At 39.5% G+C, this 25,009-nt stretch overlaps 1 protein-coding gene across 1 annotated transcript in view; it reads right to left on the bottom strand.

Moving 5' to 3' along the window:
• The window catches only part of TRUB1 (TruB pseudouridine synthase family member 1), a 32,874-nt gene extending 8,230 nt beyond the window's left edge, over positions 1 to 24,644 (bottom strand). Inside the window, exons 1-4 of the mRNA XM_061403575.1 lie at positions 24,287 to 24,644; positions 20,241 to 20,339; positions 13,962 to 14,017; positions 8,090 to 8,171 (exon numbers count right to left, since the gene is read on the bottom strand). Coding sequence (XP_061259559.1) covers positions 8,090 to 8,171; positions 13,962 to 14,017; positions 20,241 to 20,339; positions 24,287 to 24,578 — 529 coding nt within the window. The 5' untranslated portion in view covers positions 24,579 to 24,644. The remainder of the gene's footprint in view (positions 1 to 8,089; positions 8,172 to 13,961; positions 14,018 to 20,240; positions 20,340 to 24,286) is intronic.
• Between the last annotated feature and the right edge of the window lie 365 nt (positions 24,645 to 25,009).

The raw sequence follows: 25,009 nt of genomic DNA, 5'->3' as shown, positions 1-25,009 counted from the left end.
TACACAATAATGAGATAAAAGGGGGAAAGTCTTATACTGTCCAATATTGAGACTAAATTCAACTTCCTATGTTTCATTTTTTTTTCCATTAAAAAGAATCCAATCATTTTATGTGCATTTACTACATACTCACTAGGGCCTTCAACAGACCTTAGAAAAATGCTGCATTAGCTACAGAAATGGTCCTGAAGTGATCAAAAATAATGTGATGACAAAGTAAGTAGAAAAATACCCACAAAGTTATATCTAAGGTTCTCCAGAGTTCAGATATTATAAATAACTAAACAAGTTATTGAAAGCTATCAAATACCAATCACATTTAAAATTTTACCTGATAGATTTCAAAACTGCTGTATGATTGGCATAGTATGAATTTTCTACACTCACATGTTAACTCTGTCCCCAAATAAAGCTGTATTTATCTGTCTCCTTCCCTCCCTTCACTGCTCTTAGAACTTCAGTCAGGAGTCTGGTCTCAAAAATAAGCCAGTGTAAGAAAGGAAATACACTGGGTGGGTTCGGGTTTTGATGTTATGGAAAATCTGAATGAACTTTTTGGCCATCCCAATACATAACAAAGATTTTATCTGTCTTAAGTCATGTTTCCAGCTTTTGTTTGATACTCTTTCAAACAAAAGATTGCACTATTAAAATACGGTTCTCTAATTTTAACAACTGGAAACTAACAACTGAAATTCAACATTTGGGGTTTTCACATATAACTATACAAATTTCATATTCAGTAAAAAAACTAGGTTACAGAAATATTCTATAACTTCTATAAATTATAGTCAATGGAAAGAAATTAGTCTTCTATTTTCACTCTGTAGGAAATTTACTTGAACTTTTTATCCTGATATATACGTGTTGCATTTGATCTTCTTATTTGAACAATATTAAACAAAAACTAATTATTGTGTTTTGAATTAACTGTACTAACACCAGAATAAAAATTAAAAGACAGCAAGGAACACTGTCCAGATTTTAATATCAGTGCAGCAAGAGAGCTTTAATCTCTGTGTGACCTTGATCCTTATGAGCTAAATATGAACGAAAGACCAGAATCTACGAGACTCAAATAGAAAACACCTACAAAACTCAAAAGAATAGCACCTAGAAGCTCCAAAAAGGTAGAGCTGAAATGCCCATTTTGTTCAAATTGTTTTACAAACAGATGTATCTCATGATATGAATGAGGATTTTTTTCCATGAAAAATGTTTACTCTCTTGAAACATTAAGACATAATTATTGTTGATATTTTAGTTATGCAAGACTTGCAAATCTAGAGAGCCAATGCTACCACCATGCTGGCAATTGCTGAAAGAAATGCCACTGCTGATAAAATTGCTACAGTTCATAATTTAGTCATCCATACATTTTAAAAATAAGACCAAACAGCTTTCGAGTTCCACCAAGCTGGTCTCTTTACTGACATTTCTGCCAAGGCCAATTCCCCTGTCCTGCCTGGGTGACTCTTTTACTGATATTTTCCCACACAAGGTGACGAGATGTATTCTTTCTCATTCTACTTCTGCCATGGTGTCGCCTTCTCTGACTTAACATCCTAGGCAGGTATGGTTTTGCTGTTCCTGCAATTAATCATTCACAATTTTTAACAGCTATTATATATATATAAATATATATATATATATATACATACACACACACACATATACATATACACACACACATATATATATGTAGGTATTATCTCACCAATGGAATTCTAATCTCCTAAAAAGCAAAGATAGCTTTTCTTCTTATATAATGCATACAATTAAGATGGTGCTCGAGACATTCTTGTTGAATTAAATTTGCTGAGGAATAATAGAATCTCAAGGTCAAAAGAGCATTCCTAGTCACCTAGGAATCATTTATTTGATGCTTGAATCACCAGACAGAAAGCCTATGCAGCAAAAAAATTTTCTTATAAAATTCAATGGTTGCTCATGATTAAAAAAAACAAACAAATGGCAAATTAGGAATAGAAAGCAATTTCCTTACTTTGATAAGAAAACTAAAAAGCCTATAGAAAAAAATCTATAAAAATAAGGTACAAAATTTGCGCTTTCAGATAACAAGACTTATTCTAAAACTACAGCAATTAACATAGTTTAGTGTTAACACAAGGATAAACAGACCAAATGCAACAAGATAGATTCCAAACAAACCCACGCTTATAAGATGCTTGATTTGTGATCCAAGAAACAAGGTAGCGGGAAAAGTGCTGAGTGAACTGGATATCCATACAGAAAAAAACGGTAGACTGTAGATGTAATGTGAAAGGCAAAGCAACAAAGCTGCCAGAATGTAGAAAAATAACTTAATGCTTTTGGCATGGGAAAAGTTTTCTTAAACAGGACGCTAAAAAACTAACCATAGACTAAAGTAAAACCAGCAACTTGTTTTCCAAAAGACACAGCTAAGAGAGTTTTGTAAAAGACAAGCTACAGAGAAGATAATATCTGTAACACACGTGATCAAACAGAAGAGCACATATCCAGAGTTTTGGGTTTTTTCCCCCATAAAACTCATACAAATCAATCTTAAAAAAAAAAAAAAAGTGACTCAATAGTGAGGGAAAGAAGAAACAAAACAAAGAAGTGGGCAAGAGACCTGGACAATAAAAAAGACGGCTTAGTACCCAAAAGACATGTGATAATACTGCTGTATCTCACTGTGTGTGTTAGTTGCTCAGTCGCGTCTGACTCTTTGCAACCCCATGGACTGTAGCCTGCCAGGCTTCTCTGTCCATGGGATTCTCCAGGCAAGAATACTGGAGTGGGTTGCCATTCCTTCTCCAGAGAATCTTTCTGACCCAGGAATCAAACCCTGGTCTCCTGCATTGCAGGCAGATTCTTTACGGTTTGAGCTGAATCTCATTAGTAATGAAATTTAAAACCACAATGAAACACCATGACCTACTGACCAGAATGGCCAAAACGAAAAACACTACTCATTACCATGTGTCGCCAAGGATGTGGTACAAGTAGAACGCTTATACACTGCTGGTAGAAATGCACGGTTGTACAACCACTTCAAGAGTTACTTGGCAATTTCTGGCACAGTAAAATATGCACTTACCCCATGACCCAGCGATTCCACTTGGGTATGTATCAGGGAGAAATTATTGCACATGTCTATCAAAAGACAGGCATAAAATACACATTGCAGCTTTATTCATAAAGTCTCAACCTGGAGTCAACACAAATATCTCAGGACAGAAGAATATGTATGTATACACACACACATCTCTACGTATTTTATACAGATGCACATAAATGTATGAGTGTGTGAGTGCTAAGTCACTTTAGTCAGGTCCAACTCTTTGCAACCCTATGGACTGTAGCTTGCCAGCATCCTCTGACCATGGGGATCCTCCAGGCAAGAATATTGGAGTGGGTTGCCAAGCCCTCCTCCAGGGGATCTTCCCAACCCAGGGATCGAACCTGCGTCTCTTACATCTCCTGAATTCACAGGTGGCTTCTTTACCACTAATGCTACCTGGAAACCCACGTAAGTGTATATGTACATATACGGGCTTCCCAGGTGGTGCTAGTGGTACAAGAACTCACCCGCCAATGCAGGAGATGTAAGAGAGGCAGGTTCGATCCCTGGGCTAGAAAGATCCCCTGGAGGAGGGCATGGCAACCCACTCTAGTATTCTTGCCTGGAGAATCCCATGGACAGAGGCTTTGCCGGACTACCGTCCAAAGGGTCAGAGAGTCAGACACGACTGAAGCAACTTAGCACAGGTACATATACATACTTTTTTTCACACAGGAGCATAGGCAAAGCTATACTATAGTTTTAGGATTATCAGCAAAGCGTTGGACATTAGCATAGTAGTTATATTTAGAAAAGAGAGATGTTACAGTCATTGGGATGGGGCAGGAAGGGGGCTGCTAAGAATTTTTCTTTTTTTTTAAGGATTTAAAAATATTTATTTATATTTTTGCTGTGCCGGGTCTTCATTGCTGCACACGGGCTTTCTTTAATTGTGGTAAATGGAGGCTACTCCCTAGTTGCGGTGCGCGGATTTCTCACTGTGGTGGCTTCTCTTGTTCCATGGGCTCTAGGGCGAGTGGGCTTCAGGAGCTGAGGCACGTAGTTTCAGTAGTTGTGGCTCATGGGCTCTGGAGTGTGGGCTCAGTAGTTGTGTCACAAGGGCTTAGCTGCCCCATGCCATGTGGAATCTTCCCAGACCAGGGACCATACAGGTCATCCCTCACCACAAGGCGGGTTCTTAACAACTGGACCATCAGGGCAGCCCCTCTATTTCTTGACTAGACTGGGAGCTGCATGGATATTTGTTTTGTGATAGTTCATTAAGTTGTAAACTTACACTTTCTTCACTTTCCTTTATTTGCATAATACTTTATAAGAAAAAAGTTTCAGTATAAATAAAAGGTACCATGGGATGACTGATGCCCAGCTACACCCTAGCCCCAATATAGTGTGTGCCTTATTTGTTTAAATGACAACTGGAGATCCAATTCAACTTTTCAGCTTCCTCTAGGATATGTGGGCAAGCCAGACCACAATCTAGGAGGAGCCACTTGCATCAGATACAACATTAGCGGCATCCATTCGAGAAGACTTGGCAACATTCTCTTACGGGACCAAGAGGTGGTGGTGTTTAGAACAGAGGGTTAGCAAGAGATGGCGCTTACAGTTTACATATCTTGCCTCCCAGTAACAAAGCCACAGGAGGCACAGAAAAAAGCTATTCCCATCACCAGAGCAGTAAGGCCGTCCCAGAAGCTTGCATATCCAAGACAGCCTGGGAAGCCACAGCCTCAGTGTCCTGAGCTCCCTGAAGAACAGATGAGCACGCTGGAGCTGTGTATCCTCAGAGACATGGGCAGCTGTACCTGAAACGAAATACCTCACTGTGGATGAGAAAAGAGCAGCAGAAGGTAGGAAGATGCTTTGCCTTTCCTGGGACTTCCCTGCAGTCTTTTCAACGCCTCTATCACCAGCCTGGTTTATTCACACCCGCTGAATACTTTATTCTATATGCCATCCATAGCTCTAAGCACCAAAAACCAAGAGAGACATGGTCTCAGCCCAGCTTAGGAATTAACGTATAAAAATATATTAAATAAATGGCAAAAAATACTATTTAGAAATAACAGAAGGTGTCAGGATAGAGAATAAAAGGGCCCTATTAATAGGGTTTGAACGTTGAGTCTGAGCTAGAGACTCATTTTGTATGGCTAAAAATAGTAATTTGTCTAGATAGGATAAAGTGACCTGAGGTCATTCACGTGCCATTTACTGCATAACCCCTTGTTTTACCCAGATGGTGGCTGTTTTCAACAGGTCAATTAAAAGCTGTATTTTTCATTGCTGTGATGACTGGTGGGTGGCATCAGCAGCAGCACTTAATAGGAGGCCCAGGGATGCCAGACGGCCTGTGGCGTGCACAGGGCGGCACAGCGAGGAGCTGTCCATGCTCTGCACGAGTGCCGGACAGCTACCAGATGCTCAAGTGGGCGACCTTCTGTTTAGAATGACTTTAGGCTAGAACCGGGCTTCCCTTGTGGCTCAGCTGGTAAAGAAAATCCACCTGCAATGCAGGAGACTGGGGTTCGATCCCTGGGTTGGGAAGATCCCCTGGGGAAGGGAAAGGCTGCCCACTCCAGTATTCTGGCCTGGAGAATTCCATGGCTTGTACAGTCCATTGGGTCGCAAAGAGTCAGACACGACTGAGCGACTTTCACTTCATTTAGGCTAGAATCTAAGTCCATTTTCCACTTAAATACAGAATTTTTTGTACAGTCTTGTTTAGTTGCCAAGTTGCGTCTGACTCCTTTGCGACCCCATGGACTGTAGCCCACCTGCCTCCTCTGTCCATGGGATTTCCCAAGCAAGAATACTAAAGAGAGTTGCCTTTCCTTCTCCAGGGAATCTTCCAGACCCAGGGATGGAACCTGCGTCTCCTGCACTGCAGGCGGATTCTTTACCACTGAGCCACTGGGGAAGCCCCCAAATCATTCTCTTCTTCAGTTGCTCCCACAAGGGGATACTGAACTTTTCAGTACTGAGTCATGAACACAACACACCTGTCTGCCTGCATTTGACTTGTGGCATTCACAGTGACTGATGTGTAAGTATCTGTTACATATATGTATCTGATTACTTCATGAAGACTTTCGGTGTAGTAATATCTGTGCATTTACACACTGATGTGACTATTTTACTATAAATTACCTTTATTTCTTCTTTATAGTCCATTTACTATAGTACATTGATTTTTTTCTTTTAATGTGTAGGTAGGGGAGAAAACCTCTGAGTTTTATTTCAGCATAATAAAGAAGGCATTACAAAATACCAGTTACAGGTCTTAGGATTAAGTCTCAGAGGGTTGAAAACACAGGTCCTAGTTCTCCATATGACACAAGTTTCTTTACAAGGTAGGTTTTATATTTATTTCCCCCTTGGTACCTGCTGTGCAGCTTAAACAGATGACAAACTATGCTGCCTTACCAAAATTATACAGAAAAATCATGTCAATCAGCAAGACTCTCTGAGCTCTCATTTTCTGGGACTACAAACAGTGTTCAGTCAACTATAGGGAGCTCTCCTTTTGAGGGCCTAAAGAAAGTTGTTTCGTTTCTTATATTCTCAGATTTCAAGACTATAATGAGATGATTTCAACACACTAACATACTTTCCTTAAGGTAAGTAAGGTCGTAAATGATACAATACAAAGGAGAGTTTTTAAAAATTCCAAAATGCTTCAGGGTAGTCCTTCCTACCAGTGTGTATTGAAGTAGTTCATCCCCCTGGTCCTCTTGTAATATCCCTACTCAAAGAACTGCACCATCACGTAACAGTTTTAAAACCCAGAAACCTACATCTTTTTTAACAACTTCCTCTCTGTCCCCATCTAACCAACGAGTCTCACCAATTTTACCGCCTCACCATTCTTCTAACTATATATAAACTGACATATAATGTAGGATACTCTGGAAATCTCTGACATCCTCCTAGGCCTCTTTAATCTTACGAGCATTCTGGCTGAAGATTATGGTTGGCTTTCCATTAAGTGGGCATATGCTGTTATTCCATCATAATAATAATAATGATTTCAAGGTTAATTCAACATTTATTTTTTAAAAGACTCAAAATAAATTGGTGATTTTTCTCTTCATTATGGTGCTTGATTAATCATGCAAGATACTAAGCCACATATAAATGTTAACAGGACAAGAGAAGCCATTATGAACAAGGAGAAGGTTGGTCTCTCTACTGGGGGAATATGTAATATACATAAGACCACTCAACACAAAAACATAGGGAAGCAGATGTTAGACTGCCTAAAGCTACATTAAAAAAGGTAACATTAAGCACAGGCAAAGAACAAAACAAAACAGAAGGCTTACAAATAATTCAGTTGATGACATAATAATGTAGGTGAACTGACTGTACAAAAACCACAACTGCTGCATTATAAATAGCATAAGCACGATGAGAGTTGCTAGGAAACCACTTCATTTATCTATCCTTTCTTAAAGAAGTAAAAGAAGGGATGGTAGAAAAATTAAAGTGCACCCCAGTGAGTTCTCTTTATTTCCAGAGAAATAGCTTTCCTTTTGGTATATCTTTTTGCATGCTCGAAAAGCACAGGAATAGGATCAGTTTTAAAGTGTGCAACCTAGTACGTTTATTTCCACAGCTACGAGATAATTATATACACCAAAACCAAAACAACAACAACACTGACAAGATGCAGGTAAAATCCAGAAAGAGAATTTCTCTGCTTTGTTTCACCAAAGACTAGGAAAAATGTCCTAAATCCTATCTATTATATAAGTGGTTTTTGCCAAGGGAGTTATTCAGAAGAATTCTGCATGTTAAAAAAAATATTGATTATAGGAAAAGGCAATTACTGCAATTCTTTACTAATAGGCATACCATATAAGCAACAATATGATAAACAATTTCCAACCTTTTTAACCTAAAGAAATGTACTGACAATTAAAATCACCGGAAACATAAGAGGCTTATTTTTAAATTCCAAATTCAGAGAAACTTCCTTTAAATATTAGAAATAAGGACTACATATTATGAGCTTCATACCATACGGTTTCTCTTCTGTTACATTCCCTGTAGAATCTAGCGTGTCGGTAGCCTTCCCCAGTTCCCCAATGGCAACATATCTCTAGAGGAAGAGACACAAGAGAGGGAAACAGGCCATAAGGTAAAGAACTGTTATGCACATCTTAAAGCTTATACAGAACCTTACTAATAAACCTAACTGATACAAAATAAAGGCAAAACCAATAGACTGTAACTGCTTGGTTAGTTGTTGATATGTGGGAAGCACTGTATAGAGTGAGGAACATTCACAAACTTTCCAAACCAGCCAACATGACAAGGAAAAATCTGATTTTATTGATAATCATCGCTTATAAATATACAGTTGTTGTTGTTCAGTCACTAAGGTGTTTGCTACCCCATGGACTGCAGCATGCCAGGCTTCCCTGTCCTTCACTATCTCCCAGAGTTTGCTCAAACTCATGTCCATTGAGCTGGTGATGCCATCCAACATTGTACAAAAAGTTTTAAAAATCAGTTTTCTACTGGGTAGTGTAGACTGTGAAGGAAAAATTTTAAATATACCTAGGAGTAGAGATAATGGTACAATAATCCCCTACTTAGTCATCACAAGATTCAATATTATGTTGTTATTCAGTCGCTAAGTTGTGTCTGACTCTGTGACCCCATGGACTGCAATAATATTACTCCACATGCAACTAAAATTAATTTTTAATTATTATTTCTTATATGAAATACCAAGCTCAGTCTTAGGAACTTGATTATGCATTTAAACAAAAGCTAAATATGTAAAAACTAGTACAGCAGAGATAATGTACATATGTGTTTCTTGTAAGGAGAAATGGCTATGTCTTAAGCTCTCTGAAAGGATAAAAGTCACTTCTCAGAACTGCTCATTACTCACAAGTGAAGAATTAGATCACTCCTAGTTAACTGAGGATTGTTCTACTTTCTGTCTTGGATCACACTGGTACTACATATTCTTTATTCTCCTCTCGTTTGGTCAAATTCAAATTTCATTTCGAGGATCACAGGAATTAGAGAGAAAAACGCAAGGAACAGAATTCTCACTGAAAAGAATCGGCAGTTATGTGAGCAGTTTAAGCTGGAGTACTTTGCAGAAATATGAGTTTATTAATGATAAGCTTATTATGCTACCACGCTGAAACATGGTTTTGAATGTCTTCATTAACAAGGAACAGCTCTATACAGTGCATAAAATGTAAGTCCTTCAAAATTTTCAATATAGTACTTATGAAATATAATGAATATTAATAGAGTGTGAAGAAAAGGTGCAAATTGGACGAACCTCTGGAGTAAGTGGATTAGAGATGCTCCAATCTTAGAGAGTTGCTAAGTTTCACAGGAGGAGCTTTATTCAAGTCACACTTTGCAGTTGACACTCATTAGTTAACCTAAAAATGCTTGTGTACACCTGGGGGAAATTACTCTCCTCTGAACACATCTGGGGGGTAACATCTGTAGACCCAGTGATAATACCCGTTCAATGGTTGAAGGGGATACAAAGGCTGCTTTCTGCTGAAATGCTGGCTTTGCCTACAGGCGCTATGGTTTTTCTCCACGTAGACATGAGAGCAGCCTTATACCTGGGAAATGCTAGTTAAGAGCATTTTCATGGCACCAGCAATCTCGTAACAGAACATCAACCCTTCCATGGCTCATCTGGTTTCAAAAGCACATATAAATAACCAACTTTTAATCAGCAATATAGGAAGCTAATAAAGATAACACTCCAAAACCTCATCAAAGCCTGTTACTTCAGGGTCCATCTGCCATCCAGCTTCTCCTGAATGACTGGCTCAAAGAAAGTGTAATTTATGGAAGACAGTAAAGGGACTGTGAATCTATTGCCTTCTTCTGGGTGAGCTATATTCCATACTTAGATCAAGTTAAGTCAAAGGGATGTGTTCACCTAACCCCTAGAATCATTTTACCTGTTGTGTTTCATGCAGAGCCACTTCTGCACATGTTGTAGAACTATTTTTGAGAACCACTATCTATCATTCAATCTCCCGTACTGTAAAAAATTTCTTTTTGACTTTAATACCCAGAGTAAAGTTTCTTCCTTAAATAACTGGCATGCTTCCTCTTTCTCATCAATGTCATATTTTTGCCTAGGCCATCAAAAAGTCAGAGGTAGAAATAAAAGGAATGAAATTAACTGCATTCAAGATTTCCAATAGAAAGTGTTTGAATAAAATTAATGTCTATGGCATCTGTAATCAGAGTGACCCAACAGCCTATAATCCAGGAGAGAAAGATTTGGGGATAGATCAAACACATGGAAACAGTAATAACAATATTTACTGAGCAACTTTTGTGTAACAGGCCCTGTACAGAAAACCTATGTGCTTTTTTTACATAATACACTCAGAACCCCAAAAGAGAATGCAGTGAGAAAAAAATGACTCAAGAGAAAGTTGATCATCGGCACAGCAAAGCCTGACAGACAGGAGAGAAAGCTAATGATAAAGACAGGAAAGGCTCTTTTCTTAAACCTTGCTCTGATCTGACTGGGTAGGAATGCATATAAGGAGTGGTGGTGGTGGTGGTTTAGTTGCCAAGTTGCATCTGACTCTTGCCACCCTATGGACTGTAGCCCACCAGCCTCCTTTGTCCATGGGATTTCCCAAGCAAGAATACTGGAGTGGGTTGCCATTTCCTTCTCCAGGGGATCTTCCAGACCCAGGGATCAAACCCGAGTCTCCTTGCAGGCGGATTCTTTACCTCCCAGCCACCAGGGTGCTCTAAATAATTGCCTTTACAAAATGAAGGCGAATTAATCCAGTGGCCTAAAGATTTTAATGAAGAGGTTAGTTCTCTACTTATTAATTGATAGTGTTGCATGAACTGGTATTTAGCACACTGAACAGGATTCTAAGGACGTCTCTTGGTTCAGCAGGAAAGAGTGTTAGGCCCTGTTCCGTTAGCAACCTCTTTCATTAGGACTGGATGGTAAGGCAATGGGGTATATGATACGATTGTTAGCCGAACAATGAGTATCTGCCATCCTGGAACTAGATATCTCTACCCTTGTGGTAACTCCCCTCTAAATATACCAAGACATATTATGGGTCCTGGTCAAAAAAAATTTTTAAGTCACTGCTTAAGAAAAAAGATCTCCAAGATTCTGGCCAGTGTGAAAAACAAAGGCTATTTTTAAAAATTCATTACAGCTTCTAACTACTTTGATAAAAGTGTCACCTTCAACATGAAAGTGAAAGTGAAGTCGCTCAGTCGTGTCCGACTCTTTGCGACCACATGGACTGTAGCCTACCAGGCTCCTCCGTCCATGGGATTTTCCAGGCAACAGTACTGGAATGGTTTGCCATTTCCTTCTCCAGGGGATCTTCCCAAGCCAGGGATCGAACCTGAGTTTCCCGCATAGCAGGCAGACGCTTTACCCTCTGAGCCACCAGGAGCGTTGATACTTAAAGGTAAAATGTAAAAGATTTAATTTTTTAAACAAGTGAGTAAAAGTCACTTAGTCGTGTCCAACTCTTTGCGACCCCATGGATTATATAGTCCATGGAATTCTCTAGGCCAGAATACGGGAGTGGGTAGCCTTTCCCTTCTCCAGGGGATCTTCCCAAACCAGGGATCGAACCCAGGTCTCCTGCATTGCAGGCAGATTCTTTACCAGCTGAGCCACAAGCATGTAATCTAAAATTAAAAGTATAAGAAATACGAACAGCTACCAAGATAATAATAACTCTTATTTTGCAATGGTGAAGTACCCAAGAACTAGGTCTCTATAATAAGATGCACCTGGAGTTCTCTACTTATATTACAGTCATCTGAAGATCAGTGATTTCACTGTATGACATTCAGCTTTCCTAGCTGAATACCAAAACGATTTGTGATAAATAAAATTTAAACAAGAGCCAATGATGTATGTATTTTTCCAGTCATCATACTTCTGGAAATGTGTCTGGAATTTACATGTAAAACCTTTCAAAAACATATAATGTGTTACATGTACTTACGGGTTTTTTTTTAGGGGGGTGGATAATGAATATTTCAGTGAACTTAACACATTTTATCTTGGTGGGGAAAACAAACAAACAAATGCCTTAATGTAAAATATATCTTATGTTTTTATTAAAAAGTGACTTTTCATTGTAAAGATTTTGAAGAATACCAAATAGTATGAAAAAAGAAAATAAAATCATCCATAATCTTGTATCAAAATAACCACGGTTTATATTTTAAAATTAAACATATATTAAGCAATTGGAAAATTCTGTACCAGAAACAGATTCTAACCTCCACATGTCAGGATTTAAATACACTGTTCAAATTACTGTACAACTGTCAAATTCCTCCATTTTGACACAATCGTTATATTCTATGATTTTGGAGATTCTTCCATTTATCTAAGGTATGAAGATCCTTCCCAACTGAAAGACAGGCTTTTTATGCCAATTAATAACTAAAATGGGATGTTAAAGGCAATAGGTTTTCCAGGGCTTTTCATTTTAAGAAACACTTACTTAGACCTCTGGCCCTGAGAGTCTGGCCCAAGGGCCAGTACCCACCATGAATATGTTCAGAAAATGAAGGTGCTTAGAAACTTATTTAGCAATTTGATATTAATTATATTTTTATAAAAGTCTGCAGTGAAATGGTAAATTTTTTAAATGGTCTTTGACCACATTTTCTTTTCTAAGAAAAAATTTAGAAAGCACCTTGCTGCTTGCTGCTGCTAAGTCGCTTCAGTCATGTCTGACTCTCTGCAACCCCACAGACAGCAGCCCACCAGGCTCCACTGTCCCTGGGATTCTCCAGGCAAGAACACTGGAGTGGGTTGCCATTTCCTTCTCCAATGCAGGAAAGTCAAAAGTGAAAGTGAAGTCGCTCAGTCGTGTCCGACTCTTAGCGACCCCATGGACCGCAGCCTACCAGGCTCCTCCGTCCATGGGATTTTCCAGGCAAGAGTACCTGAGTGAGGTGCCATTGCCTTCTCCGAGAAAGCACTTTACCAACTATTTATAACCCGCTTGCAACAAGGGTTTTAAAACAAGTAAAAAGTTTAGTCCAGGAACTTGCTGAAATTCTTCCCTTCCTAATGGATTATTAATCTTCCTTCCACATTTTCCACATTTCCTATCTTCCCCATTTTCACTGGTCCCAAGTCCAAGCTATTATAACCAGCATCTAGCTGCTAATTAGAATACAGATATTATTACCTCTTTTAAAGCTGGAAGAGGCCCAGAGAGGAGAAACACTGACATCTAGACTCATCTCAGGGCTCCTTCCACCTTGCCAGTTCAGTGAGGGTTCTCACTCAAGGCCTAAAGCCCAGGTTTAGAACCCCTCCTGTCCCCACTTAATCCCTCCTCCCTCTCCTATTCAAAGCCTTAAAGATGCTTTTACATGCAGTCAAGGAATGATGTAACATCATCTTTAAGAAGCCCCATTCTTTTAGTTAGTAAACATTTTGTAAACACTGAACAAAACATGTCTTTTGCTGGAAACTGCATGGCTTACCAAATGATATTGTTTCTACAAAAATTCTAAGGTTTAAAAAAAACTAATAGAATTTATGACCTTTAAGTTTTCTTTAAGAAATATAACTATACAAACAAAAAGAAACATACAAAAAACACCCTCACAAAAACTAAACACACATATTTAAGAATTATAGGTACCACAAAGTTTTGCTTCTATAAGTCAAATTTATTTTTCAATTATGAATTTACAGTCTCAATATTTTGAATCTGATATTTCATGATTATAGACACTGTGATTAATACCCAGGATTGACACTCATTCAAGCAAGTTATACAGTTTATTTTTTAACTGATAAAATCCAACACATAGGCCATTAAGAAAACATTCAAGAAAAACAGAACCATTCCAGTATTCTTACCTTGGACCCTGATAACATACTGGTCAACATTTTTGTTCCCCTTCCAATTCCAACCACTACAAATCAAAGAAAGAGATATTATGATATCCTATTGTGAAAACTAGGTTTTAAAAATATGCTTTATGACATACACTGGGCACAGTTTCCTGGCATATGTAAAGTTAGAAAAGGCACTTATTTAGCATAAAGTCAGGGCTCTTATTACTCCAATCAGTTGAACTTGTCATGCAAGTAAGAAATTCTGAAGTGGGGGTGGGGAGGAGACCTTCTTTCTTTCTCTAAGTGTGAAACATAATATTAGAAACCTCAATCCAGACAATTAGATAACAAAAAGTTTTGAAAAAATCTCCAAGGACTCACTGGAATATTATATGGGCATCAGTGAAAAAAAAAAAGCTACAGTTAATCTTGGGATGATAAAGTCTCTAACAGAGTTCACTATTAAAGCAAAAGCTATCATCGTAACTAATGAACCATTTAAAGATGATTAGTGCCCAGCAGTATACAATCAAGAAAATAGAAACATAACACATCAACCCAACACAAAGAATAATACAGGGTAAAATGTGAGTCTGGAGAGTGTATGTTTGCATGGACCAAATAAAAAGTACAATGGCCCACTTGTCTCCTGAATTTCAAACATTATCCTTGTGACAACACATTTCACCAGCCAAAGATGAGAAGATGTAATCATTTCTTCACTTAACAGCAAGCCAAGTTTCATAAGAATTGAAGTATTTCTCATTAGCAGATACAATTTTGTAAAAGAACACATACAATACATCCGTCACAATTCAGAACTATAAGAAACAAAGAGAAATGACTGGCAAGTTGAATGAATTATCATGGATGTTTATGGCAGATATCATCCAGTGAGTTTACCAAGTATCAAATTCTACTCTAAGTGCTTTCCATTTATTAGCTCATTTAATCCTTAAAACAAGAGGATACGATTATCCCTATATGATAGCTGAGGAAACTGAGGCATAAGAGTCTCAGAACTTTGCCCAGTATCTCACAACCAGTAAATGCTGGAATTAAAATTCCAACCAGACTAACAGCAGACCTCCTTCCTTTCATCCCCCTGCCAACTTACTCATCCAGGCTTTCCTCTCACCGCCACCAGCCTAAATCAACCTCTCTGTTCTACATCCTATCTCTTCTTCTCCCAATTCATACCATTTCATTACCATTTCTGAAAACTCCACTGCACAAAGCTCCTGAACCATCCTCAATAGGGTCCCAAAGCCTACAGTACCAACTTCTTAGTAAAGTATTCAAAGTGTGTCCTTTGAAACACAGCGCACATCCCCATTCCTTCATAAAGTCTATCCCAAAGCCCCTCTCAGCTTCTTTGATAGTCACAGTGGTTCAAGGACTAACATAAAAAGGGTCTGCCTTAGGGATCCTCTGTTGAGCAGAGCACTCTTCAAATAAGAGCACCTGCTGCTGAGGCAAAAACTTTGTATCATAATAACAAAGATTCGATTCAATTTTATTCCATTCAAGAAACCCCAATCAATATTTTGCAAGCAGCTACCAGGCACTCCATCCCAAGAACACTTTTAATGGAATAGCACATATCCTGACTTTGAAAGGGCTTATAATCTCGTGGGCAAAATACAATACAGACGAGGGAAACTGCAAGTGCTCAAAAAAAAAAAAAAAGGTTGCCTGAATTAATGAAAGAATAACATTAAATAACAATACAACAGTACATGATTGTGTCAAAATGAACACAGGGATGATAACTACTGTAGGAGGTCACTCTAAATGGCAACGGAGTCCAGAGAATGCTTCGTTGAGGCCTTCAGAGTTAGGCCTTAAAGGACGTACAGGATTTGAACATGCAGACAAGAGAGAAGCGTGTTCTAAAAAGGAACAAATTGACAAATTCTCAGACACAAGGATGAGCACAGTGGCTTTATCAACCAGAATGCAGGGTTAAGAGCAGGCTGATGTGTCTGACTCTATCATAGTGAAAAGGCTGGACTGATGACGATTTCTCTGCTGGTTCAGTGATCCACAGTAGACAAGAAGGCATCTGAGAGTAACCCAGCTCGTACACGTATACAGTCTCCTGTGTCAAGCGCTCAACTGCTTCTGACTCTTTGCGACCCCGCCAGGCTCCTCTGTCCATGGGGATTCTCCAGGCAAGAATGCTGGAGTGGCTTGCCATTTCCTCCTCCAAGGGATTTTCCCAACCCAGGGACTGAAGCCATGTCTCCTGTGTCTCCTGAACTGTAGGTGGATTCTTTACCCGCTGAGCTACCGGGAAAGCCCAGAGTATATATAAAAAAGCTGAATTAAAAAAATCTACACAGACAAAAAGCTAGGGAGAAATATAACCACAATGTTGACAATAATTATTGCTGGAAGGTGGATACTTTTTACTTTCAACTTGATGTTTTCTTGTATTTTCTAACCTTTTTCACCATAATTTTCTAAGTTTTAAAGTTAAACTTCAAAATAGTATATCAAAACTTAGTTCCGTTTTAAGTAATTTATACTGAATATCACCTTCCTACTGCTTGTGCAACAAATTACCAACAGAGTGGTTTAAAACAACACAAACTTTTTATCCTACAGTTTTGGAGGTCAGAAATCTGAGGTGGCTTTTACTATGGTATAAATCACAGGGTCAACACACTGCCTTCTTTTCTGGAGGCCCAAGGGGAGAACCTTTATCTAGAGGCTTCCCAGGGGAAGTTCCTTGCCTTTTCCAGTTTCTGGAGGCTCTTTATCTTCCTTGGCTCAGGACCCCCTTCCTCATCAAGGCCAGCAATCGCATCACTGCAATCTCTGCTTCCATTGCCACATCTTCTCTGACACTCTTCTCCCTTCTCTTCCAATTTAAAGACCCATGTGATTACGCTGGATCCACCAGGATATTCCAGGATATCTCTTAAAGTCAACTGATCAACAACATTAATTCCATGTGCAACTTCAACACATCCTTGTTATGTAACCTAACATATTTATAGGTTCTGGAGACTGGGACACGGACATCTTTAGCAAAGTCATTATTCTGCTTACCACAGCATTTTCCAGAATTTTGTAAGCCCTCTTTATAGAAATATATATGCTTTATATAATATATATGTATTATATGTAATAATTATTTAATATTTGAAAACATTTTATAAATATTTCTAGTACTTATATAAAATATAGATTAACAGAATTATAAACCTGAATTTCAGATTATATTTTAAATTGTCAGCTAAATTCTTAAATCTTTACCATCAATATTTCCCCCTCAAAACAGCAAAAACAGCCTAAAATGTTGAAAGTAAAAGTGTATTTTTCTACTAGGTCCAGTTCTGTTAAAAACAACAACAATACAAAAAAGCCCTTTTACAAAGCTCTTCACAGGGTAGAGTATATATCAGTATACTATAGACATTTCCTAAGATATTTCAATAAACCTTCTGAGAATTATAGTAGATGTTATCACTTTTTAAGAGATAAACTGAAATTCTGGGAGGTTACAGGATTTGCTCAGGGTGTACGTACTTAGTAAATAAAGTAGCCAGTATACAACTCATGATGATTACAGCCCAGTGTTCATTTCACCATACACCAAAAATCAACTTTGCTTAACAGTCTGTAGAATTTAGACAACAAACTTCCCTTATTCTGTGACTAAATGTCTACTTTTTAAAAAAACTATTCTCAATAGAAATCACAGGTATTAAGAAAAAAGTTAATAATTTTGACATATGAACACACTATATCATCATTGAAGGACACGTGTGATCAAATATAAATTAAGCCTCCAAATAGAAAATTATTTCCAATGCAATTTCTTCCACTCACACAAATCTCTAACAAATGCCACCCTTTCACAATATTAAAATGGAAGCTTTCAACAAGATCCCTTAGATTTAGGGTAAAAAATAAACTTCTTTACTCAGTACCCTGAATATTACTATTTTCTGCATGCCAATGATTAACAACAATCATAAATTAATACAATTGGTCTATTCATAAATAAGTGCACATTTTATCCCCTTTCTTCTTGGACTTCTGTTCTTGCTTTAGAAAGGGACTTCCCAGGTGGCTCAGTGCTAACAAATCCACCTGCCAGTGCAGGAGACACAGGAGACACGAGTTCAATCCCTGGGTTGGGAAGATCCCCTGGAGGAGAAAATGACAACCCACTCCAGTATTCTTGCTTGGAGAATCCCATGGACAGAGGAGCCTGGTGGGCTACAGTCCATGGGGTCACAGTCAGACACCACTGAGCGACTGAGCATGCATGGACGCCTTAGGAAATGGAAGGCTGTAATAGGTGTCAACTCAAGAAGAGCTGAACTGATAAGAAGCATGAACCCACTTCTGGAAGCAATGGTAAAGAATGCTGTGGTTGACTAGTAATCTCTGCTGTGGACATGGGGAACAAAGGCAGGAGTGCCAGCTATTTGCCATCCCAGGTTAGGGCAGAGACTTTAACACTCAGCACATCCAGTTCAACTCTTGATCTCACCACTCACTAACCATGGGACCTCACATACAATGAGTGCTCAATAAATGACTATCAATTATTATGGTCAGAAACAGTAGTTAAGGTGTCAGAATTTGCCTATTCAAGTCTTCTAACTCAGGAAAATGAATTTTCATGTGTTTTAACCTCAAGTAAAGATGTTTCTGCCAACATGCATCACATAAAATCTGTAAATTTTAGAAAATGCAAATCATATACTGTTTCCAATTTTCTTGAAAAATATAATTTTATTCACCAATTTTATCCTTTTCTTCTAAATAAGCATCCATTTCCTTTGGCTGGCTTAGATCAGGTTTGTTTTTATTTGCATCTAATTTTAGCTCTAATAAAATGGACTGGATGCTGTAATACAGTATTTTTCAAAGCATGAGTCACATTCCATTAGGGCAGAATGAAATCAATTTAGGGGATTATGATCAACATTGTAAAAAAAAAAATGGAATAGAGTAAAATAAAAAACACCAGGGCATGTAAAAAGGTAGGCTTGTTTCATAAAAGTTTGTTTCTAGTATGTGGGGCAGGGGGAAATAGGGAGAATTCCAAATGTGTATTTCTGTGACTATGGATACAGTTATAAAAAGGTATCTAAAAACATACCCCATCCTGCGGATACACACTTTAGCAGTCTAAAAAGAAAGACTTCAGGATCTCTGCATGTGTGCTAAGTCATTTCAGTCGTGTCTGACTCTGCGACCCTATGGACTGTTGCCTGCCAGGCTCCTCTGTCCATGGGATTCTCCAGCCCAGAATACTGGAGTGGGCTGCCATTCCCTCCTCCAGAGGGTCTTCGCCACCCAGAGACTGAACCTGCATTTCCTGCAGATCCTGCATTGCAGGCGGATTCTTCACCACAGAGCCACTGGGGTGTTCCCTCAGAATCTCTACTAGATGCAAAAAAAAAATACAAATTAAAGAGGTGGAAGAAAAAAGGGCAAATGACTCTTCTTCCCTCAATCAATTCTATCAATCTTCTTCCACATGCAGTAAGACAATCAACTAATGTCCCCAAGAGAAAGTGACTTCCTCTGAGTAACTATAAGGTTCATTTTCTGAAGATACAGGCAAAAAAACAAAAAGAGTCATATACTGTGTCAGGAGTCCCCAAGACTCTCCCACGCTGAAAGATTCACCCATGGCTAAGATTTATCTACAGTGACATCCTAAGTTTACACAGCTGGATCCTGTTTCCTTCCATAACTGAAAAAGGAATAACATGTGTACAATGATCCTGCTCAAGGGAGCCCATTGGAAACTCAGCATCCGTAGTTTTTATTGGAGGGGATGAGAGGAATTGTCATCCATGCACCCTCTCACTGCGTGGTAGGACAAAAATCTCAGACTCCAAGACGGACAGCAGGTGTCCAGCATAAACCACACTGTTTACACAAACCACGGAGGCACACCAAACCACGCTTATCGGATGGGGAAGGGTGGGTTCAACCCCAAATCCAGGTCCCCAGATGCAGGCAGGCCTTCAGAAAGATAGTGAACTCAGGCCTGCTGTGTTAATTCTTTTCTGCAGATACAAATCCTTTCTCAAGGTCCAACCACACTCCACAGACGAAAGTGGCTATTTCTAATATACCCTAATATAGCCCTTCTATACCTTGTAGAAGGGCTTCTTGAGAAGTTGGCACTGTAAATCTAGTAGATTTGAAATATTTCAAGTAGACTGAAAATGACATGGCTTTAGTCAATTTTGTCTGTTCTTAATCAATATTGCTTTCTAATATAAGTGGCAGTTACATCAAATTTCCATTCATATCTCTTACCCAGGACTCCTCGGGCTGCACTGTCTAGAGTCCCTCCATGCCCAATTTTCAAAGTCTGCTTTTTCCTCTTGGTCCATTCTGGAGAAGGCATTCCAGCTTCTTTAAGAGTAATTGGGATTAAAAAAAAAAAAAAAAAAAAAGGTAATTACTTAGAGAAATGAAGTAGAATCTCCATTACTATGGGATGAGGCAGTGTGGATGGAGTACTCAAAACAAATAAAAAGTACTGTACAAACTTAATATATTAAGGTTACAGGAACTGACTCATTTGAAAAGACTCTGATGCTGGGAAAGACTGAAAGCAGGAGAAGAAAGGGACAACAGAGGATGAGATGGCTGGATGGTATCACCAACTCGATGGGCTTGAGTTTGAGTAAGCTCCGGGAGTTGGTGATGGACAGGGAGGCCTGGCGTACTGCAGTCCATGGGGCCGCAAAGAGTTGGACACGACTGAGTGACTGAACTGATAACAACATTACTGACAAAGAACAGACTTTAAACTATACAGACACTATCTAAATTACAAAGAAATAGTATTCCCAAATTAGTTGTCGAAAACCTAGAACTCATTTTGCAAGGGAAAAAAAAATTTTTTTAACTGAGTAAATATCCACACTAATCCACAAAGATCCAGTAAAGTCCTGGCAGTAGTGGGCTGGTAGATGGAGGATGATGAGAAGAAGTTTTTACACAGGCAGCTAGTTTTAAAAGTCCTCAATTCCACCTCTAAAATCTCTCTTGTTCCCTGGTGTTCTCTGCTGGTCACTCCAGCTACCTAAACATCTGAAGTATATCTCATTCAGGGTTACTTCTGAGAACACTATGTCCCCAAACTATCTGTATATCTGCCCTCTTCTCCTAGTCAAAAGTCACCAATTCCTTAAAGAAGCTAATCTCACCAAAAGGTTACATGGGAAGAAGGTAACAGTTTAAGATGCTACTTATACGCCAAAGCATTTAGATTTTAAATAGAGACCAGGAAAAAAAACAAAAGATGCCAGCCTGGCCTATCTCATATTCCTATTGTAAAGAATAAAATGAAATAATGCTACCTGAATGTACTTTAAAAACTCAAAGCTCTATACCAATATGCTGTTATCATCATCATCATGGTATATAACAATATATTGAGAGAATACTAGCTACTGGACTTCAGATGAGAATGGAGAGAGAAGCAGGAAGAGCTGTATTGATCTGTATCCTTCCAAACCCATAAAACTTTCCTTACTTCCCAGGTGACACTAGTGAGAAAGAGCTTGCTTGCCAATGCAGGAGATGTAAACGGCCAGGGTTTGATCCCTGGGTTGGGAAGATCCACTAGAGAAGGAAATGGCTACCCACTCCAGCATTCTTGCCTGGAGAACCTATGGACAGAGGAGCCTGGTGGGCTACGGTCCATAGGGTTGCAAAGAGTCCCACACAACTGAAGCGACTGAGCATGCATGCATTACCACTGACACAGAGAAGATGGGAAACAGAGTACAAGAAACTAAAAAGCAAGGACAGAGCAAGGTAAGGAGAGAAGGCAGAGCAACAATGGAGAAGCCAGGTGAAAAGGCCAAAAGGATGTGCCGGGCTGTAATCACCACTTAATTACCACCTTAGTGAGTTAGAGGAGAAGGCGATGGCACCCCACTCCAGTACTCTTGCCTGGAAACTCCCATGGATGGAGGAGCCTGGTAGGCTGCAATCCATGGGGTCGCTAAGAGTCGGACACGACTGAGCGACTTCCCTTTGACTTTTCACTTTCATGCATTGGAGAAGGAAATGGCAACCCACTCCAATGTTCTTGTCTGGAGAATCCCAGGGACGGGGGAGCCTGGTGGGCTGCATCTATGGGGTTGCACAGAGTCGGACACGACTGAAGCGACTTAGCAGCAGCAGCAGCAGTCAGTTAGAACTCCGGTGTCTGGAACACGATCCTAATGTTACTCTCTGATTATGACATCACCATGCTTGGAAAGATATGATGATATGCTTTAACATGAACTGTAAGGCTAGGCCTAGACTTCAAACCCTTCACCTTGACCTGTAACCCATTATGACTCTCTCATACTGTATTTATAGAAACATTTTGGGAACTCTTTGTATTTTTAACTTAACAGTGCTTGGAGAATGGAGGCCCTAAAGTTTACTGTCTTCCCTTTGTGCTTTTCCCTTTTTCCAAGTTTGACGATACCTTACCTCTACTATGTTGGAATCTGGTTCACCCCACTGGCATCAAGGATGAATATTTACTAAGATCTTTTCTAGCTATAAAGTTCTGCTATGTTTTAGGCCTTGAAGGATTCAAAAAGACAGAAGAGCAGAGATTTTAGTGCCAGATGAATCAGTTAAAGGCAAGGAATATTAATAAGGGCCATGACAACTGACTGTGGCCTAAATCAGCAATTGTCAAACCTGGCTGGCATTAGAATGTTGTGTTCTGGAATCTGTATCTTTAAGAGAACCTTCCAGGTAAATTCTGACAACGAGTCAGAATAGCATTTAGAAAGCCCTGGTCTAGCTAACATAAATATCGAATTGGCCAATCACAAGCAATATAGAGATGGAGAATAATCAGAATGTCTACTTCTCAGTGAGTGGTTTCCAGAAGACAGTTCAGCAACAGCACGGAAACAATCAATTTTAACTAAGTTTCAACAAGAAATTTCAGTTCCTGGAGACCAATTAACCAGAAAGCCAGGCTATGGCTTTAATCCTATGAGAAATCCTATGAGAAACCCATCTGAAAGAAAGAACAGAAATTATTACTTTGAGGAACAAAAAAGCCATAGCTTAGCTAACAAATAAGGCCAAAGGAAAGCAATTCTATGACGGAATCAACTCCATGACGACACCACAAAGCTTGTCCCTGATGTAATTACCTCCTTCAACATCCTTACAGATAACAAAGTATAATGAAAGTATTAACAAAAGAATAAGCAGATATAACACAGGTATTAAATATCTTCAGGAATTTACCAACTAACATCTGAACCTGTAATGTGTCAGTTTTAATTAACAAATTCCTACCAGAATACTTTGTTTTTGCAATAAAAAGGGAAGCAGTAACATTTGCCAGGGGACACTATTCAAAGAAGAAATTTCCTGTACTGATTTGATGGAAAAATAAGGAAGGGCCAGACTCTGGAGGGCCTTGAAAAGCTAGTTAAATAGTTTTATCACCAAAGGCTACAGAAATTACTGCTATGAGCTCAGTTAAGGAGGAGTTGCTGTCTTTCAGATCTGGCTTACTGCAGGTGTCAAAAAAAACCTAAAAGTTCCTTGATTTCACTGTATGAAACGAACTACTGGATTGACAAACTGAGAGATCCTTTAGAATTTTCTAATGTTCTCCCAGTGTATATAAAGAAACAAACAAACAAAAAGAATGCCCTTAGAAGTGACCAAATTATAGTGTTCAACAAAATGTGGTCCATAGACTGCTTACACCAAAATCATTGGGAGCAACAGTTTAAAGATGGACTTTCCTAAAAACACCCCATACCCTCAGAATCACTATCTCTGAAAGGGTAAGGATTAGAATCTGTATCTGTGCAAGGGACTTTAAATAATTCTTATGTCCACTCTGTGAAAAACAGTGTTAAGACTTGGTTAAGTAATATCTACATTTCCAACATATTTTTAAGAAAGCAGCTTTGGAGTGTAGAGAGCCAGTGATTCATTTGGGTACAGTTCACTTATGTGAGCCAAACAAAAGGTTTCTGAGGGATTAGATTACAGAAAATTGGTCTGCATGCCCAAGAGCAGAAGTTTATTTGTGGGTGTGTAGGTTTTGTTTTTTGTGTTTTTTTTTTTTTTTCTTGTTTTTTTTTCCCTTGAGAACGACAACTGCCAACTAGACTACAGGAGTTCACGTTAGGACAAGTCCTAGCCGGAGATGCTCCAGATTTCTGTCCAGAGTTTACACAGTGGTCGTTCTCCCTTTCCCTTCCTTTTATCGCTTGAGCCTTGAAAGGGCAAAAAGCCTAGCATGCTCCGTGCAGCTTCCGCTCTCACGGCGACCGCATGGCCTCCGCCTGGTCCCCACCCGGCTGCAGTACCTGCCAGCAGCTTCTCCTTCAGCCGATTCAGCAACTCGGCTGAAGTGGGCCCTTTGGGCTTGTGCACAGCGAACACGCCGCTCAGGGACAACAGCTTAGTAGCCAACGCGGGCTTGGAGACCCTGGCTTCGGATCCGGTCCTGGCCGCGGCCGCAACCGCCGCGGCTGCAGCCATCGCTGAGGATGTGGCGGCCGTTGCTGCAGCTGTCCCTGCACTTTCGGGGACTGGGGCTGGATCTGCTTTCAGAAAGGACGACAACACCACCGCCGCCGCCGCCTCAGCAGCTGCCATGCTTTTGTAGTCCAGACCGGTTTTTTATCTTGGAGTCGCACGCTAATGACGTAACAAGGAGCGCGCCCGACATCCCTCCTGCATTTCCCTTGCTTCGAAGTTACCCGGGTGGGTGGAATCGCAAGGGCTTGCGGGAGTTGTAGTCTTTGATTTTCTCGTGCTGGCTGAGAGTCTCTGACCCTTCTGAGGGCTTTGATGGAGTAGTTTTTCTTCTATCATCCTGTTTGCTTGTTAAGTAGGGTTAATTCGGTGCCGCACGTGTAATTCACAGTTTCCGAACCCAAACACCAAGGCTGTGTAGATTTTCGGCGAGAAATATCTTCACATCTCTCCCCCATCCCTTTTAAGAATTAAGTAGACCCAGCATCCAAGAACAGAAAGTTCAGTTCAGTTCAGTCGCTCAGTCGTGTCCGACTCTTTGCGACCACATG

This window comes from Bos javanicus, chromosome 26 (genome assembly GCF_032452875.1).
Source record: "Bos javanicus breed banteng chromosome 26, ARS-OSU_banteng_1.0, whole genome shotgun sequence".
Lineage (NCBI taxonomy): Eukaryota > Metazoa > Chordata > Mammalia > Artiodactyla > Bovidae > Bos > Bos javanicus.
The sequence above is the reverse complement of the archived record's forward strand: the minus strand, read 5'-3'. Positions and strand labels throughout refer to the sequence as shown.